Source organism: Miscanthus floridulus, chromosome 4 (genome assembly GCF_019320115.1).
Source record: "Miscanthus floridulus cultivar M001 chromosome 4, ASM1932011v1, whole genome shotgun sequence".
In the NCBI taxonomy this organism is placed as follows: Eukaryota; Viridiplantae; Streptophyta; class Magnoliopsida; order Poales; family Poaceae; genus Miscanthus; species Miscanthus floridulus.
The window spans coordinates 97,920,180-97,937,618 of record NC_089583.1 but is presented as its reverse complement, the minus strand read 5'-3'; the positions used below and the strand labels follow the sequence as shown (position 1 = coordinate 97,937,618).

The 17,439-nt window shown below is 46.2% G+C and overlaps 1 protein-coding gene across 1 annotated transcript; it reads right to left on the bottom strand.

Moving 5' to 3' along the window:
- Positions 1-143: 143 nt before the first annotated feature.
- LOC136550094 (protein ALTERED PHOSPHATE STARVATION RESPONSE 1-like) lies at positions 144-6,345 on the bottom strand. Its single transcript, XM_066541563.1, has 4 exons — positions 4,405-6,345; positions 4,164-4,309; positions 3,187-3,410; positions 144-1,627 (listed from the first exon to the last, which is right to left on the bottom strand). Exons 1-4 carry the CDS (start codon positions 6,005-6,007, stop codon positions 889-891), a joined length of 2,712 nt encoding a protein of 903 aa, XP_066397660.1. The 5' UTR covers positions 6,008-6,345; the 3' UTR covers positions 144-888.
- Positions 6,346-17,439: the final 11,094 nt, after the last annotated feature.

Below are 17,439 nucleotides of genomic sequence, written 5' to 3'. Positions count from 1 at the left end.
AACTCGGAAGGGAAGCCAACTAAATAACCTCACCATCGTAATGCTGTGCCATCACTGCTAACCACCGTTACAACTATCCATCTGGCAATCACACAGGTGGCTCAGCAGGGCGAACCGGGGTGTAAAAAAAAATGAATAAAATATGGCACGGCAGGTTTTAATAAGTTAGCCAGCAGCTGTACACGGGGTGCTACAAATGAATTAATAATATGTATGATAAATAAACAAAACCAAAAAAAAAAAGTCGACGATGGCCGGAGCGGTTGGTTAGCTGATCTGCAGAACGGGTCAGGACGCCTACCCTACAAGCTCATCAATCTCTGGTAAACCCTACAAGAGTACTTCCGGTGCGGTTGCACGGCGAAGCCGCAGTCCAAACACTGCAGAGGAAGCTCAAAGCAAACATGTCCGGGCTCTCGGCAGCGGACAGAAGGCTCCAGCTCGATTCATCCCGCGTCACCTCTCTGTACAATGAATGTACATTGACATGCCAAAATGCTGCCGTTATGGAACACCTTTTGATAAATCTGATAGCCTGACCTCTTGTGTGTATGCTGAGTGTTGACATGGGGTGGGGAGCACTCCATGAATCTTGCATCTTATTTGCCCCACGCTTTGATCTGAACCAAGATCATGCAGCTTACATCTTCCAACTATCTTCTGGGGTTTCCCGGTGAACTAGAGGTCATAATTCAGCTTCTCAGATGCACAAGGGCCTGCCTCTTCACTCTGTCGCCTCAGGGGTCTCCCAACTACCAGAATATGTCTGGTGATTGCCTGTTTTTATAACTGTGCTTCCCGATTATGGCTGGAGGAGAATGGCTGGTCATCCAGATCAAAGAATGCAGCGTGTTGCCCAATTCATGTACAGATCAATAACAACCCCGATTATGCCTGTGCAACTCGGGCTCTCTCTTCTTCCGCGCAAAGATGGAGCTCCTTGTATGTATTTGCAGATGCAGAAGTGAAGTTCTCCATTGCCTCAAAAATATTTTTCAGACTTGTTTGCAAACTACCAGCTTCAGCACCAGGGCCTCGCTCATGTAACACTTGTGCAGACAAGGATACACTGCCCTGGTTCGAAATGAGCACAAGCTTCTTATTTTGTTCTTCCAGAGCCTTGCGCATTGATTGTTCATCTCTTTCCATCAACCTAAGATCCCTGTCCATACCTTTATTCGCCATCAGACCCTGTCTTTGCTCTGACCTGTGCCTCTCCCAGAGATTCAGCACGTTGGATGTAAAGGTCTGCATTGCCTCGACTACTTCTTTCTCAGATATCCTGTCCACACTGGCAGCCCAATTATTACATATGACGAAAATTGGTGGCCCTCCTAATCTTCCAGGAGAAAACGGAGGCGCCCCATCCTCAGTTTCCTCAGGAACGTAGATAACACCATCTCTCAGCCACTGATATAAAGTTTTAACATAATTCTTTTGAGCGCTAACCCATGCAACAAAACAAGCAATCCAATCCAATAGCTGAAGCTCTAACCGCTTGATCAAGTCCATATGAGCGTCACCGAACTTTGCAGTGTCTATCATGGAGTCTATGTTTTTAGCTTGGGATATGGCATGCAATTGTATCTGATGACATTCTAGCATAACGCTCCACATCTTCATCAACCTGAAATATATTGTTTTTTAGTCTCAAGAAATAATCTATGGCAAATATACCAACGTACAAATAATCAAGTAACTATGGACAAAAAACAGGATTCACAGATGCCAACTTATACATCTAAGAATCTAAGAATACAACTCATTGTAAATACAATTTTGAATCTAAGAATGCATGTACAAACTCCAATCAAGTTTTATGCATCTTTTATGTCAGGAACACCAATGACTACATTCTAGAAAGTCCTAACTTTATTCAAGATGTTACACCTATACAAAGTTCAAGAAGGCGCTAGGCGCTGACCCTTAGCCTAGCGCCTAGGCCAGCCTAGGCGTTCCAAGGCGTTTTTCTAGGCGTTTTTTGTATATATACTAATATACATATATTTATATTCTAAAAGAAAAATAAACAGCTGAATAGTGGGCTTAGATAGATAGAAAGGCTGGCTTAGAGAGATAGAAAGGCCCAAGAGGCAACAGTCCAGCCCACTATTCCATCCTTATCCCACTCCAGGTCTCCAACCTTATCCATCTACTTGTCTCCCGCATCCTCTCGACGCCGCAAGCCGCATCCGCTTCCTCCCGCATCAGCCGCCGCCGCCACCGATTCCTCTTCCTCCCCTCTCTAGCATCTCTCTCTCTGCTCTAGTGCGCGCCTGCCGCCGCTCGCAGCTCCTCCTCCCCCACCGGCGACCTCCCGCTGCAGCAATTTTCCGCGCGTTCGCGCCTCCGCGCCGCCTAGCCCACCGAATCGCCGCCTTGCGCCTGGATGTCCGCCTCCCCCCATAGGCCAGGCGGGAACCCATCGACTAGCGACTGGTCGCGCCTAGGCGCGCCTAAGGCGTCGCCTTTTTGAACTTTGCACCTATATATCACTCTATCAGTATTAACACAGGGTTATCAATCTATTTAGGCATGAATGACAACAAATATGTTATTCCTGTTTTGTTAGATGTTGTGTGGGTTACTTCCAAGAAAACCATTACGATGATGTTTGGTTCAGAAACTGTAACAAAAACAGAAATGTAATTGAAAAACAGGCGTAACGTTAATAAAGTAACAGATCACTCGATATGTTTGTTTTCACATGGTAACGGAAATGGAAAGGGCCTGCATGCGGCCATGCGCCTCGCAACATGTGGAGCGGAGAAGACCCTCAGCCGGCCTGGTTCAGAAGATGTGGAGCAGAGGAGAAAACACGCAGGTAACAAACTAACAATTCACACTCTTTTGGCAGGGGTAACAAATTCCTACAGGGCGGTATGGGATTACGACGTGACCAAATTACAGATGGACGGAAACAAACACAATCATATGTTATCCGTTAGCAGTGTAATCGAATGGCGTTACAAATACATGAACCAAACAGCATCTACTACTTAGGCCAGTGAGAACCTTTTGAGTAATTTATTTCCATACTAAGAATTGCAGAGGGAACCCAAACCAAATTACTAGTTAGACAAGCGCAAAACAAGACATGCCAAAAAATCAGAACACAGATAGAGGAAGTATTGCAATAACGTGGCTAAAATAAGAAGGTTAGAGCTGCTTTGAGATAAGACATACCCTTGAATGAGCTCACATGTTTGTGGCCACAACTCTTCATCCCTCAACTTACTAATCTTTTCTGAAATAGTGTTTACAACCTGGATAGCTATGCTAATCTTAGTTGATAGCTTCCTGATGTAAAGTTCAGTGGCCTCAAGCTTATGAGCTTCTGCACCTTTCTCATCTAACATTTTCAGCTCCTCACGTTTTCTGTCATACAGTACCCGCATCCTCTCCTCTGTCTGTCAGGCCCAAAAGAAGTTACATCAGTTTACACGGTACAAAAACAGAATTAGCGCATCCTCTCCTATGTCTGTAAGTTCCAAAGGAAGTTACATCAGTTTACACAGTACAAAAAATAATAATGAACTGGAAATCCATGCTGGCTTTTACTAGGCCTGACATAATAAAAACAAAACAAGAGAAATTGTCCAAAAAACATGGACCCATAAGTAGGCTGGCAAAGTAAAAGCATTGTGGTGTCAGAGTGAAGCCTTGGGAACAAAAAGGCTGAATGTAGAAAACATAAAGCCCATGCAAAAGAGAGCACAAAACCATAGACACAATCATTTCCGGAATAGACCATTTCTCAAAAAAGGAAAAAGGGAGAAAATGCAAGGATATTAGAAGCACAATTAATTTCTTAATAACATATGAATAGGCACTCCAAAATAGGTATTGGTGCGGGCACATTCATAATCATAACCTAAACTAGCTACTTGATCTGTAATTAACGCCTTGAAGTCAAAACTAATCAGAAGCTAAAATTTCCATATACGGCAACCCCAAAAATTATAAATAGAAGAAACCCAGGATAACATGAGAGAATGGATAAAATCTGGAAGCTTCACATACGAGATTTTGACTGTGCACTCAGTTAAGATCTACAAGCATGTAGGTGCAAGCAGATAGAATCATATGCCCAAAAGCGATCTCACATACCACTAGTCCACAACATTCCTAACAGATCCAAAGATGTAAAGCACATTCTATACCTTAACTTCCTCAAGAAGCTTCTTCTCCCACATGTACAACTTCTGTAGTGTAGAGGAGAGGTTGCCGGATCCCATCGCCTTGTCCTCTTCAAAATGCAGAAACTCCTCCTCCATTGTCGGTATACCACAAACCATCATTGCAGAGACTAAATGACAAATTGTGTCAAATTAGCATTCATACTGCTAAGTGTACAGTAAGACTGAAAATTATTATTGCAAATGTGAAATAAGCTTTACCAACCTTTGAAACCTGAACTCTTCTGGTAGTAAGGCATCTTTCCAACCTCAAGCATCTTGGATACCTCACCGGCTGATTGAGAGGCACGATCGAATTGAGTCCTGATCTCCAACACCACCTCAGTGTCATCAATGTATATCTTCTCTGATCCTGTGGGTGGTAGACCGGCAACATGCTGCCGTGGCTCCGAGTGTTGAACTTGTTCTCGGACAACACTCTTCTCCACTACATGCACGTCATGCTCCAAGCTGCTCCCACTACTGCTGGCCTCAGACGCCTTGGACTTGCGGGGCAGTTCATCTCCCGTGCTGCTCCTACCCTCTTCCTTGGCCGCCTTCCCGTTCCCCATGTAACCCTTCACAGGGTGCTTCTCATCACCATAAGCTTCCTTGACTACCTCCATGTCTTCGTCCTCCAAGTCTGGAATCCCTTCCTCCTCGCGAACATCCTTTGAACTCCTGCTGGGAGAGTATGGAGCTGCTGTAGCAGTTGGTTGCTCGTAGTAGCTCTCATAAGTTTCAAACGGGTTCAGGAAATCCCAGGTGGACACCATCGGCGGAGATGGAGGCGGCGGTGGTGTGGCTGGCTCACGGGAGGAGGAAGGGATGTCTGCTGGTGGTGCAGGAGCAGAACCACCTCCATAGTAACCACCATAGGCATACTGATTATATGAGCTCGAGCTCTGCGGTGGATAGTACCCACCACCGTAGCCGCGCGGGGGTGGCTGCTGCTCGCCATTGCCGGAATAGTAGTGGACCCTGGCGTTAGTGGCCTGCAGGCGGTGCTCGTGCGAGACAGACGGTGGAGGTGGCTGGCTGCGAGCGTAGTTGATGTTAAAGAAGCTCTGGCCATATCCACCTATGCCACCATAGCTTTGGTCATAGCCGCCAGCGCCACCACCACTGCCCATGCCACCATAGCCCTGGTCATCATAGCCGGCGCCGCCATAGCTTTGCCCGTAGCCGCCGCCGCCCATGACACCATAGCCTGGTTCATAACCGCCGCCGCCGTTCATGCCAATACCGCCATAATCAGGACCAGGACCCGGACCAGGCCCAGGCCCATTGGCGTACCCGTAGCTGTATCCAGGGCCATACGGCGGCGGAGCATACCCGGAGGCGTAGGGCGGTCCCATCTGCGGCGGCGGAGGACCCGGCTCCCCGGCGGAGCGGACGACCTCCGAGCGGCGGCGAGCCGGGTCGGGCTCCTCGTCGTCGTGGAACTTGATGTGCCCGCTCTCGGAATCGGAGTCGTCGTCGGAGAAGTGGATATGCCCGTCGTCGGGGGCGATGCGGACCTGCTTGGCGACGGGCGGCGCGGTGGAGGAGGAGGCGATTGCGGGCGGCGGTGACGCGGCGGGGAGGCCGTCGCCCTTCCGCTGCTGCGGGAGGCGGAGCGCGGGCTCGGGCGGCGGCGGCGGCAGCGACTGGACCCCGCGGAGGAAGTCGTGCAGCAGGGCGCCGACGGCGCGTAGCGACTCGGCGTAGGCGTGGTGCGTGTCGGCGAGCATGTAGCGCTGGCGGATGGCCAGCGCCAGGAGCTCGGAGCGCTCCCGGCAGTGGCGCACCGCGTACTCCTCCTCCATCTTGGACTGGCCGCACCCCATGGCGACCCGACCGACCGGGGCAGCCGGCTGCCTGACGCCCGCAAGAACCGCTTTTTATTCCTCCCCTCGCTGCTTCGCCCAGAGTCACAGCAGCGGCGGCAACCGCATAGCAGCGGGTGGGGCGAATCTAGAGGGGGAGCAGCGGGCGGGCGTGGAGGCGAGCAGATCTGGGGTGACTACCTCCTCCTACCGGCTACAACGGGGAGTGGTGGAGGGGACGGGGGCTCGGCCGAGAATCTTCGCCTTTTGGCGTGGGTGCCAGCGGGGAGCGGCTCGTCGCGATGCGCGCGGCGCAGGTCGTCCTTCTCCTTCTCAGGCCGCGGTGAAAACCCGCCCGTTTGCTCCGCTTCCCCCCCCCCCCCCCCCCCCCCCCCCCCCCGGCGGCGGTGGGGGAGAGCGCTCTTCCGTCCGAGGTCCGACGAGGGGAAAGTGGCGGTGGCAACGAGCGAGTGTGGTGCCTTGTGGGGGGCTCTATGGCTAGCACGGCAAATGGCCGTGTGGGGTGTTGGTTATGGAACACGAGGCATCGAGGCGCGTCTGCGCTTTCGGTGCGGCGGGTGGTTTTACCGGAAAAAAAGCCGGGGAATCAGTTGACGGACGGGCCGGGGGCGGAGCAACGGAACGGAGACGGAGGAGGGAGGATCGCGGGGGTGGGGCAGTCCAGGGGAGACATCCGTACATTGACGCCTGTCGCCGGCGTGGCGGGCTGGATTTTAGGGCGGCTCCGGCTCCTAGTGATACTGTTTATCTCCTGTGCGGTCACTGTTCACGAGAGCCGGTTTTCTCTCTCTTCGTTGTCGCTCTCAAGTAGCCAAACGGGGCCTTACCCTGCTTTCTGCGTTTGCCGCCGCTCGCCGCCCGCCGCCCGCCGCCCGCCGCCCGCCGCCAGCCACACTTGGGGGCCTTTTTTTTTTTACGCAGGATATAGGAATAGGAAAAAAACGTATGAATATGATGAGTGTGTAATGGTAAAATAGAGGAAAGAAAAAACACAGGATATAGAAGGGGATTTGGAACACATGAGTCCCTAACACAAGAAAAAACACAGGAAATAACATTATTTTTTGCTCCTCTTCTCTTGCTGTCTCGGTCTTCGTGAATCTGGTTTGGACCGGATGTTTTGTTTCCTGTGAAATGAACAGAGATAGGAACTTTCCTTTATTTTACTGTTGAAGTTTCATAAATTCCAAATAACATTTCTAGAAATATTTCTAAAGAAATGGATTCCTATGAATTTTCTTTGAAATTCCGTAAACAGGGTCTTGGTGGGGTGCGGCTGGGTGCGCAGTGCGCTGCCGTGCCGTCCCCTGCCCCTGCGTTTTCTCCGTTTCCTTTTTCCCTTTTCTTTCGCTCGCCTTTTTCTCCGGCTTATTTATTTCCTTTTCTCTTTTCTGATCCGAGCGATGCGTCTTGTTCTCTGCTCCCCGTTTTTTGTCACGTGCGCTGCTGCCATTTTTGCTCCGTTCGCTGGTCTGAAACTTAGCTGAAACTAGCTGAAAATACTGTTCTGATTGAATTGTTGTGAGAGAAAAATACTGTTCTGGCCGAAGAAAAAAAGCCGAACAAGTCGAATATGGGATAAGCCGAACATGGCCAATTGTAACGTTGGCGACTGCTGGTGACGTGGAAAATTTGTTGTGGGGCGATCGAGGACATGGCTGATGAGACATGGTATGAACTGAATGAATGGAGGTGTCTGATTTGGTGTGATCACTGATCATCGATCAGTGAGGTTGGCGTTTGGTGTGAAAGTTTATGAATCCAGGTGCTGCCAGCCACGCGGCTGGATTTTGGATCCGGCGGTTTCTGTTTGTGTGTGTGATGCATTGATGCGTCGTTGTGTTCGATAATTTAGGTCTCGTTGGATCACCGAGCTAATAGTTAGATGTTAATAATTGATTTTTAATCTAAACAGGTCAATAGTCTACCTAATTGTTAGTTACTCTCTATCATTAAATATAAAGCATACTTAGAATTCCAGGACAAATTATGCAAATGACGCATGTAACCATCCCTTAACTATAAAGAAACTATGTGTTTACCATATTTAAAGTCTAGTAATAGATACTAATGGAAGATACATATGTGATTAGGACTTTCAGACGAGTTACAGTAGAATACCTTATAATTTGGGATAAAATTTGAATGCTTCAATATCTTATATTTTAGGACGGTTGGAGTACCTAACTAATAATTATCTCACTGGTTAGACCAAACCGGCTAATAACAGCTAATAGTTAGCTAGCTAATGGTAGTAGCTATGAACTATTGGCTAGTTAACTATTAATTAACTGTTAATGAATCCATGTAGGGCCTTAGGGCCTATTTGTGACTAGTCCACCAACTCTACTTCATCAACTCCAACATAGAGTAGCTTAAAAACATAGAATTTCTAGAGTATCTCTTTAGGTGTTTCACAAAATGTAAGAAAAAATCTACCTTTTATATAGAGAAAAAAAATGATATCCCTATTTGGTTAGTAAAGTTAGAAGCAGAACTGAAACAAAGTAAAACGGAGTAGTCTTAAACATGTCTGTCGAGTGCAATCAGCTGTTTGAGATTCCATAGGATGAGAAGGCCATCGGACTCCCTAAATAAAAGAGAAATTCTCGAAAGAAGAATGGAATTTACCTTTCTCAGAGGAGATACGATAACATTTGGAAGCTGGCTATGGAGAGACAAGAGATTGGAGCGTGAATTTTTCATAGAAAAGCCCTCATGATTAGCTTTAGATCCCTCGAATCTCATAGGACGAGGGCTCTTGATGGGTGGAGGAGTGGGATTCTTGTCACCGATCGAAAAGCCCTCATGATTAGCCTTAGATCCCTCGAATCTCATAGGACGAGGGCTCTTGATGGGTGGAGGAGTGGGATTCTTTGTCACCGATCAAACCGAGTGTGTGTGCTAGGCAACAATTATTCGCCAAGGGAAAATAAAGATTGACCCTAGAAAAGAGTAGACACACAACCTTAAGGGTCTAAAGATATATAGGAGTATTAGCTAAGCAGCCTTTCCACCACCCAGTTTGAGGTACACATAGGACACAACCACCTATTAGAAACATATTAATAGATGAATCTAAACAATCCTCCATTAATATTTAGCTAGCTAATAGTTAATACTCTCCTTTTCAAATACATAGATTTTGTCATACATCTAAATATAGTCGTTTTGGCTTTTCTTAATACATAGATTTTGTTATACATCTAAATATAGCGTACGTATAGATACATAGCAAGATATATGTATCTAGAAAAGCCAAAATGACTTGAAATTTGGGATGGAGGGAGTAATTATCATTAGCGTGCTAATCAATTAGTAGTTGTTAGCTAGCTCCGTTGCAAAGGGCAAGTGTTGGCTGCCTTGTGACTTGTGAGAGAAAATATGAGGATTAAAAGTGACTGTAGAGAAGGGAAAGAGAGGAGTGAGGTAAGTCAAGAAAAGAAATATTGCTTGCATTGGGTGTTAGCTTAAATTTCTAGTGTTTACATGGAGTACAACTTTTTTCACAAGACGACGACGACTACTATAATACTACTTGTGCTTGCATTGGTTTTTCTCTTTTGATGGGTGGAGATGTGTTGTCGCCATTGCATAGTCTGGGGTGGGAGATAACTATGCGGCGATCACCAACAGAAAAGGGAGTCTAGCGCTCGAAAATAGTGAGCACGCAGTGTAGTTTCTTTCTTGAGATGTACTCCTTCCATTGTAAATTATAAACCACTTTGGCTTTCTAGGTATATATAAGAGTGTCTGTTACGTACATAGTAAAGCTAAAACGGTTTACATACTTTAAAAGGGAGATGTCCTTCTAAGAGATGGGCTGGCCAGAGAAAAAAAAACAGATAAGGCTTATGTGCTGTGCTGTCGAAGATGAGTGGACATGCCATGTACAAGAGAGGACATGTTTAATGCCAAAAAAGTGAGAGGGTACCTGATGCATGGTTGGATACACATACACATACACACAGTCCGATCGACGATCCGGAATCGTACGTCGACAGAAAGAAAGATATTACGTATAAATGTCTTGTCTCAAGGGTACAAAAGCGTGTAACATGTATTGTGCAAATGTTGATATACGTACGGATAGCATAGTATCGCTAAGATGTACTACTTAGGGCCTGTTTAGTTCCCCTCCAAAATGTCAAATTTTTCAAGATTCTTTGTCACATTGAATCTTTGGACGCATGCATGAAACATTAAATGTAAATAAAAAATAAAACTAATTACATAGTTTAGACGAAATTCATGAGACGAATCTTTTAAACCTAATTAGACTATGATTAAATTTTTGCCATCTAAACTGGGCCTTACTTCTACACCAAAATATAGTACGTAGTTTCTGAAGTCGTCCTAAGCCAAACTATTACCGGTATGGCGCATCACCACCACCTCTCCGTCTCAACTCTCTGAACGCTGGTTCTTCTCCTCGCGTTGCCCGGCCCTGCCGCCGCCGGCCGCATCCTCCCCGCTACCGGGCCCTAGCTGTGCCGATGAATAGAAGAGCGCATGCATGTCGTCGTCCTTGACGATTCCGTCTCGGAGCTCGTTTCGTTGGCTGTTTGGCCAAAGCAAGTACATGACAACTATGCTGACACGTTCGCGCAACTTGCTTGTGAATAGAGAGGAACAATAATTGCAAAAGGCAGGGAACGTAGTACCCTGCCACGCTCGTGCTGCGTGTACTAGGCTGCTGAAGCAGTGCACCGCCGTACCCCAGCTTTTCTGTTCCCCTGAAAAGGCCGTTTTTCCACGACTAGGGATCGGGATCAGATATGAGTACTCGTCCTATGCAAATGGCCATCACTTTGCTCGGCAGCCAGCCTAAAGGATGGATGGATCGTCGGTCGGGGCCGAAAAGCACAGCACCTGACCTGGTAGCTACGTAAGAAACAGTCTGTTCAGCGCGCGGCAACCCCACTCGCACTCGGCCATGCTGGGCGAGCCCTCGGCAGGCTAGGGGACACGATGAGACAGACCAGGGTTGGGTCGCGCCACCCCGACACGGCGTTGTCTCGCTCGGTCGTCTCCGGCTGTCTCTCCGCTGTCCGTCTCCATTTCATTTCATCATGCAGGACCGCCGTCTCCGGCTAGCCCTGGTGCATGGCTCATGGGCTGCGTGCGCATGCATGCAGATGCAGGCGCGCAGCGAAACGCCTGTATCTGCAGTGATTGCCGGCTGCTGCTGTTTCAGTTTTTTACCTGGCCAGCTGGCCGCCACCGCCAGTAAAAAGTCAAAAACCGGCCGGCCAGTGTTCCAACGACAGCGCCTTTGGCACAGGGCACAGGTGGAAGAAGACGATGCGGGCGGAGCAGGGAACCGCCCAGAAATAGGCTGCAGTCAGTGCTGCAATCATAGCCTCCAGCAGCGTGACCGAGCCGGCCGGGGTGAAAAAGTTGCAGTGGAGTGCCATGCAGCGGCGGCGGCGGCGGCCGCCACAGCCCACAGACACTGCGGACGACTCCACTTGACTGGAGGACCCGGTGGCCGGACTGCTGCCGGGTGACTCCGCCCAACGGCCGGCCGGGGAAGGGAAGGGAAGGGAGCGGGTTAGCCATGTTTATGGTGAAAAGTTTTTTTAAAAAGTGCTATAGTATCCATTACATCAAATCTTGCGATACATGTATAGAGCATTAAATGTAGACAAAAAAAACTAATTACACAATTTGGTTGGAAATTACGAAACGAACGTTTTGAGCCTAATTCGTCTATAATTGAACACTAATTGCTAAATAAAAACGAAAATGCCACGATAGCCAGATTTCTAACTTTCCACCAACTAAACACGGGCTTAACGAGGCGCACCAACCGCGACCGCCGGATGTGTTTTGTCTCGAGTTCTTGTGCCCAACGTTAAAGTTGTCGCGGCGCCCGGCCGGCGAGGATGGGGCCGACTGCCGACTCGACTGCTACTAGGATGTGGTACGCGTGCATGGTCCCGACTCCCGAGGCACACACGGCCGGCCGGGGCTGGCCATGCCTCTGCGTGCAATGCGTGAACGCCCCATATGCCGGCCGGATGGCTGCACCCGCCAGCTAGCTACTCTCTTCGTCGCAGAATAGATTGAGGTTATTACGAGATGTGTAGTCAAACTTTCTAAATTTTAACTTATAGAAAGCATGTGCAATATTTATATTTTAAATAAATTTATTATGAAAATATATTCAATATAAATAGAGAAGAGAAGCAAGAACGTCTTCTATTTTGAAACAGAGGAAGTACATATGTACAGTACATCTACAGCTCGGCTCTAGTAGCTACAAGCTACTCCTACGTCTGTACAATGTCGCGTACGCGTTTGTACACGCAGAATGCACGTTACAAGTATATCATACGAGTATTATAGCATATCGGAGTATCTTGGAGTAAATCTCGTTACACTACTGTACGGAAAATATACTGCAAAGCGCTGTTGCTCCGTTGTCAACAGTGACAACAAAAAGGCTTCGAATCGAAGAAGAAAGGCGGCGCGGCGCGGTGGCGCGGTCCCGGCCAGCCAGTGGCGTCCGCCGGCATTCTCACCCGGTGTCGGGGCCGGAGAAGTACGTGGCAGCAGTTATGCATGTAACGTACAGAACTACAGAGATAGATGGAACGCGGAGAGTAGAGTTAAGGGGTGTTTGGCTGTGCCTCCTAAATTTTAGTCGTTGTTCCATCAAATGTTGGACATATGCATGAAGTATTAAATATAAACTAATTACGAAACTAATTGCATAGTTTGTGATTAATTTGCGAGATGAATCTTTTAAGCCTAATCAGTCAATGATTTGATAATGTTTTGCAATAGCAAACATGTGCTAATGACGAATTAATTAGGCTTAAAAAATTCGTCTCGTGGACTCCTGACGAATTATGTAATTTATTTTTATTAATATTCAAATACCCTATACAATATTTTTCCGACGTACATCTTATTAATATCCAAACACCCGTACAGTAGCCCGTGGAAAAGCCTGCGCCCGCTGCTATGTGCACGTACAGTCCCGCGATGATACTACGTGCGCACAGATACAGTACACTTCAGCGCACCTGTGCTGGCATGCATGCAGCATGGATTGCCTCCCCTCCCGCGCGGTCACGAGAGACGTTCAGGAGCAGACGATCGACGCCCGGCCGGACAGCAACAGCACACACAGCAGGATACCAATGCATTTATTTGGAGGAATTCGCCTGTCGGAGAAACGGTGTCGTCCCCGCCTTTTCACTAACAGCTAGCGTATCCTGCCTCGCTTTTACTGTGCACACCTGTACCAGTACCATAATACTATGAGTCACCCTGTTCACTTGACCTTATAGGCCTGGATTATCAGCTATGTTACAGTGTTTTTTTCTCACAGTAAATCAGCTTCAGCCGGCTTATCAGCCGCAGGAACCGTCGGGTCAAAAATTAGTTAAATCTTCTGTGAGCAAGAGTGCTTATATATAACTTAGGACTTGTTTGGCCGGGCTCCTAGAGGCTTCGGCTCCTATACTGTTCGTGCACTGTAGCGTGTCAGAACCGGAGCCGGAGGAGCCCGGAACTGGAGCTTCACTGGCTCCGTGAACAGTACCCCGCTACAGTGAGAGAAAAAAGGTGGGGCGTCGAAAACAGCTTCGCTGCTACAGTGATGCTACAGTGTTCGTGGGTGTCAGCTGGAGCCGGAGCTGCCGGGAGCTCGGCCAAACAAGTCCTTAGTGCAACTCCAACGAGTCCTTCGACTCGTGGAAGAAAAAGGCCAGAATCGACTATGGTTTGTTTGAATCTTATTCTCATGGTGAGAATCTGAATTCTAGATATCCATTGTAGAATTCGGATCTGAATAAAAAAATAATGAATGTGGATCTTATTCTTATAGCAACTGTTATCTTTGCATAGTGACAATCTTCAAAAAGTTGGTTTAGAGCAGATAGGTTGGATTCTAGAATCTTATCCTAAACCCAGTGTTTAGATCTCATTCTCATTTTCTTAGAAGATCCCACGTGTGGTTCCATGTAGAAATGATGAGTAATGAAATATTCAATACGTCCAATTACCTCCCAAGTGTTTTGATATCGGCAAAGTCAAAATAGGTTGTCGTACTAGTTACGGGGACATCGACTACCACTTAAGGGTTGTTCAGTTTAATCTCCAATCTGAGGCCTGTTCGTTTGTTTTCAAAATCACAGGGATCAAAGGAAATTGACGGGGTGTTGAGGAGGATTTTGACTTATATAAGGGATTTGAAATGCCTCAGTCCCTCCCAATCCTCGTTGGTTTTGGGACCAAACGAACAGGCTGTGAGGGGATTGAATGAGATTAAGGAAAATTTTCAATTGTAGGGGTAAAATCCCCTCAAACTCCTCAATTGTGTTGAGCCGATATAGGATGCAGGGGGGCATGTTTAAAAAATTTTCACAATGCAAACGACCTAACTAACTGAGATGTGTCTTTGTTGTACCTTTTCATTTGTGCATTTGATCTGTACTTTTGAATCATTTTTAGAAGCACAATATGCTATTGAGTTATACTTGTGGTGGAAAGAAATATGGTTGCATTATATTTTGCAATCTTATCCCGATCGAGCGTGGTTACTCTGCTTGCTCTCTGGCCCGTTCGCCTGGTCTTTGAATCTTGCTGAAACTGGCTGAAAATACTGTTCTGGCTGAATTGTTGTGAGAAAAACAGTGTTCCGACTGAAAAAACAAGTTAAACAAGCTAAATATGGGGTAAGCCGAATGGGGCTTCAGGAAGAAGAGAGATAAGAGGAGTGAGAAGAAAGGTGTCTGTTTATTTCGTTGTTTGGTCAGTGACAGTGAGCGCAACGAGATCTCCGGCCTCGTGGTCAAGGTCGGGGGTTGCATGGATGGAATCATTTGAAGGAACAGGTGACTCCTCCTACCAACAACATTCTTTTACATTCCCGCTGCATCACGTGACCGCGAATCATTCGGGCCCAGTAAATTATTAAAGCTAGCATTCCTTTCCACAAAGAGAAAACAAAAATAATGGACTCATATTGTGAACTGTGGCTGTGGGTAAGGGTGGCAATGGGTAAATCCCCATCGGGTATGGCCACCCTAGACCCATCCCCGTCATAAAAATTTGGTACCATCAGAATACCCATACCCGGCCGGGTAAATCATACCCGTCGGGTCACTCATACCCACCAACAATTTATTCACGCACATGAAAATCAACAATTCAACAGCAACCACTACTAACCAGAGCACATAAAATTAGACAAATAATAGCATATAATAATATCTTCTGCAAATTAATATTCCTTTCCATTTAGTTTCTCCTCTACATTAGTCATGATTAATGTAGAAGTTACTGATTATAGACATGGTTTCGGGAACTTTCAAGTGGAGTATTGGACTCGTTGACTCCAGAACAAGTGATGCACTGCAACACTGAAGAAGAGTGTAGCCATTTTGCAAGTACCCTACCTTCTGTTGAAGCAGCATTGCTTGAATGGACCATCAATCTCATGGCAGATGTGGTGGAAAATGAAAGGTACAACAAGATGAATGCTCGCAACATTGCTATGGTTTTTACACCAAATATGACCAAGGTTACTGGCAAGCATATTTGTTTCTCTCTACCTGCATTACTTTTCAGAATCTGTAGTCTAACCACGGAGCATTGATCTCTTTCAGATGGCCGGGTATTTTTCACCCATGGGTAAACGGTTACGGGGACTGCTGGAACATACCCATACCCGCGTACCCGATGGGTGAAGGGTTTGGTCCATTTACGTACCCGTGGGTAGTGTGTTTAGTTCATATTTAGACCATAATAGAGTAAATACCCGTCGGCTATCGGGTCGCGGGTCCTCATTGCCATCTTTAGCTGTGGGGGTATCTCAGTCCAAAACCATATGCCACGTGTACGGTTTAATTTGGCAACTCTAATTACCGGCTAGTAATGCACGGAATACTTGACAAGATCAGCATGCTTTCCCGTTATTATATGAAAGAAAATTAATTACCATATTTCAGGACGGAGTGAGTATATACTACACAGCATATATATTGCGCTTACCACAACTTTGCGTCTTCACACGTCCGAGAGGTGGCACCACAAGTGTGGCGTCTTCTATCGATAGATTTCAAATAGTACAAATCAGAAGTTGACATGTTGGATTTCAACTTTAAACTTCTCCTGCATGACCACTTAAAGCCTGTTCGTTTGACTGTGGCTTGTCGTAAACGATCGTAAATTTTCAATCAGAATAATATTTTCTCTCACACAAACTAGCCAGCAGTACTTTTTCATGAACCAGCAACGATACAAACCAGCCAACCGAACAAGCTGTGATACCATGGTCTGCTTTCACCGCCTACACTCCGTCCTCAATAGTTAAAACATGTACCAGGAGCTGCTCCTTCCGTCCCATAAATCTCGCTTACCGAGGCCAGATTAGTGAGAGGGAAAAATTATGCATGTGCCCCTCTCTGATAAGCATCTGAACACAACATCCATCACTGTATCAGGAATGCTCGGAGAATGTTCGGACGGTGTTTTTTCTCTTGTGGAGGAGGCTAGAGGCTACGTGGATGAGATAGTGCGGTCAAACTGCATGCCATGGTTTTTTAATTGGTGGGTTCTTACCTGAAAAGCTGACCTCAACAACAATTACACATAAATTTTGTGGTAGGATTACGTTATTTTTGGGATGGAGGAAGTAACTTAGATGTAGATTTTTGGGATTAATTTTGTTATTTTTATGAGAAATGCAATTAGTTTAGATATAAATTTAGAAGACCCCTTTTAGATTATTTATGATAAGATTAGTCAAACCTTAAAACCTCAGGTTGTTTTATGAGACTAGTGCAAACTACATGTAGCTATATCTTCTTGACATTTGGAATTTCTTTGGAGTAAATAATTATTATAAAGCTTAAATATTAATATCCTTATGTGGTTAACATCGCTACCTATAGATCTCACTTCAAGCTCTACCACCGATCTGCAATGCGGTACATATTTAAATAATTGTTTATTCCATCATAGTATTTAAGGGTGTAGTTTGTGACCTAAAATTCTTATTTTGAAAAGGTCCAATAGAAGAGTTGATAAAATATACAATAAGGCGCAAAAGAGTTTTAACTTAACTTAAGGATAAAATATGTAATAGTTAACAAGATTAAAATATGAAAAACCAAAATTTAGATTCATGAAGTCATAAGATATAGGCTACAACAAGAGTCACCATAATTAAGAGAGAATGTTACAGTACATATCACATCGAATCTTACGATACGTGCATGGAGCATTAAATGTAGACGAAAAAAAACTAATTACACAGTTTGGTTGAAAATTGCGAGACGAACGTTTTAAGCTTAATTAGTCCATGATTGAACACTAATTGACAAATAAAAACAAAAGTGTTACAATAGCCCAAAATCCAAACTTCGCGCAACTAAACACGCGCTGAAGAAGATTCGAGCAGTTCTAACGTTATT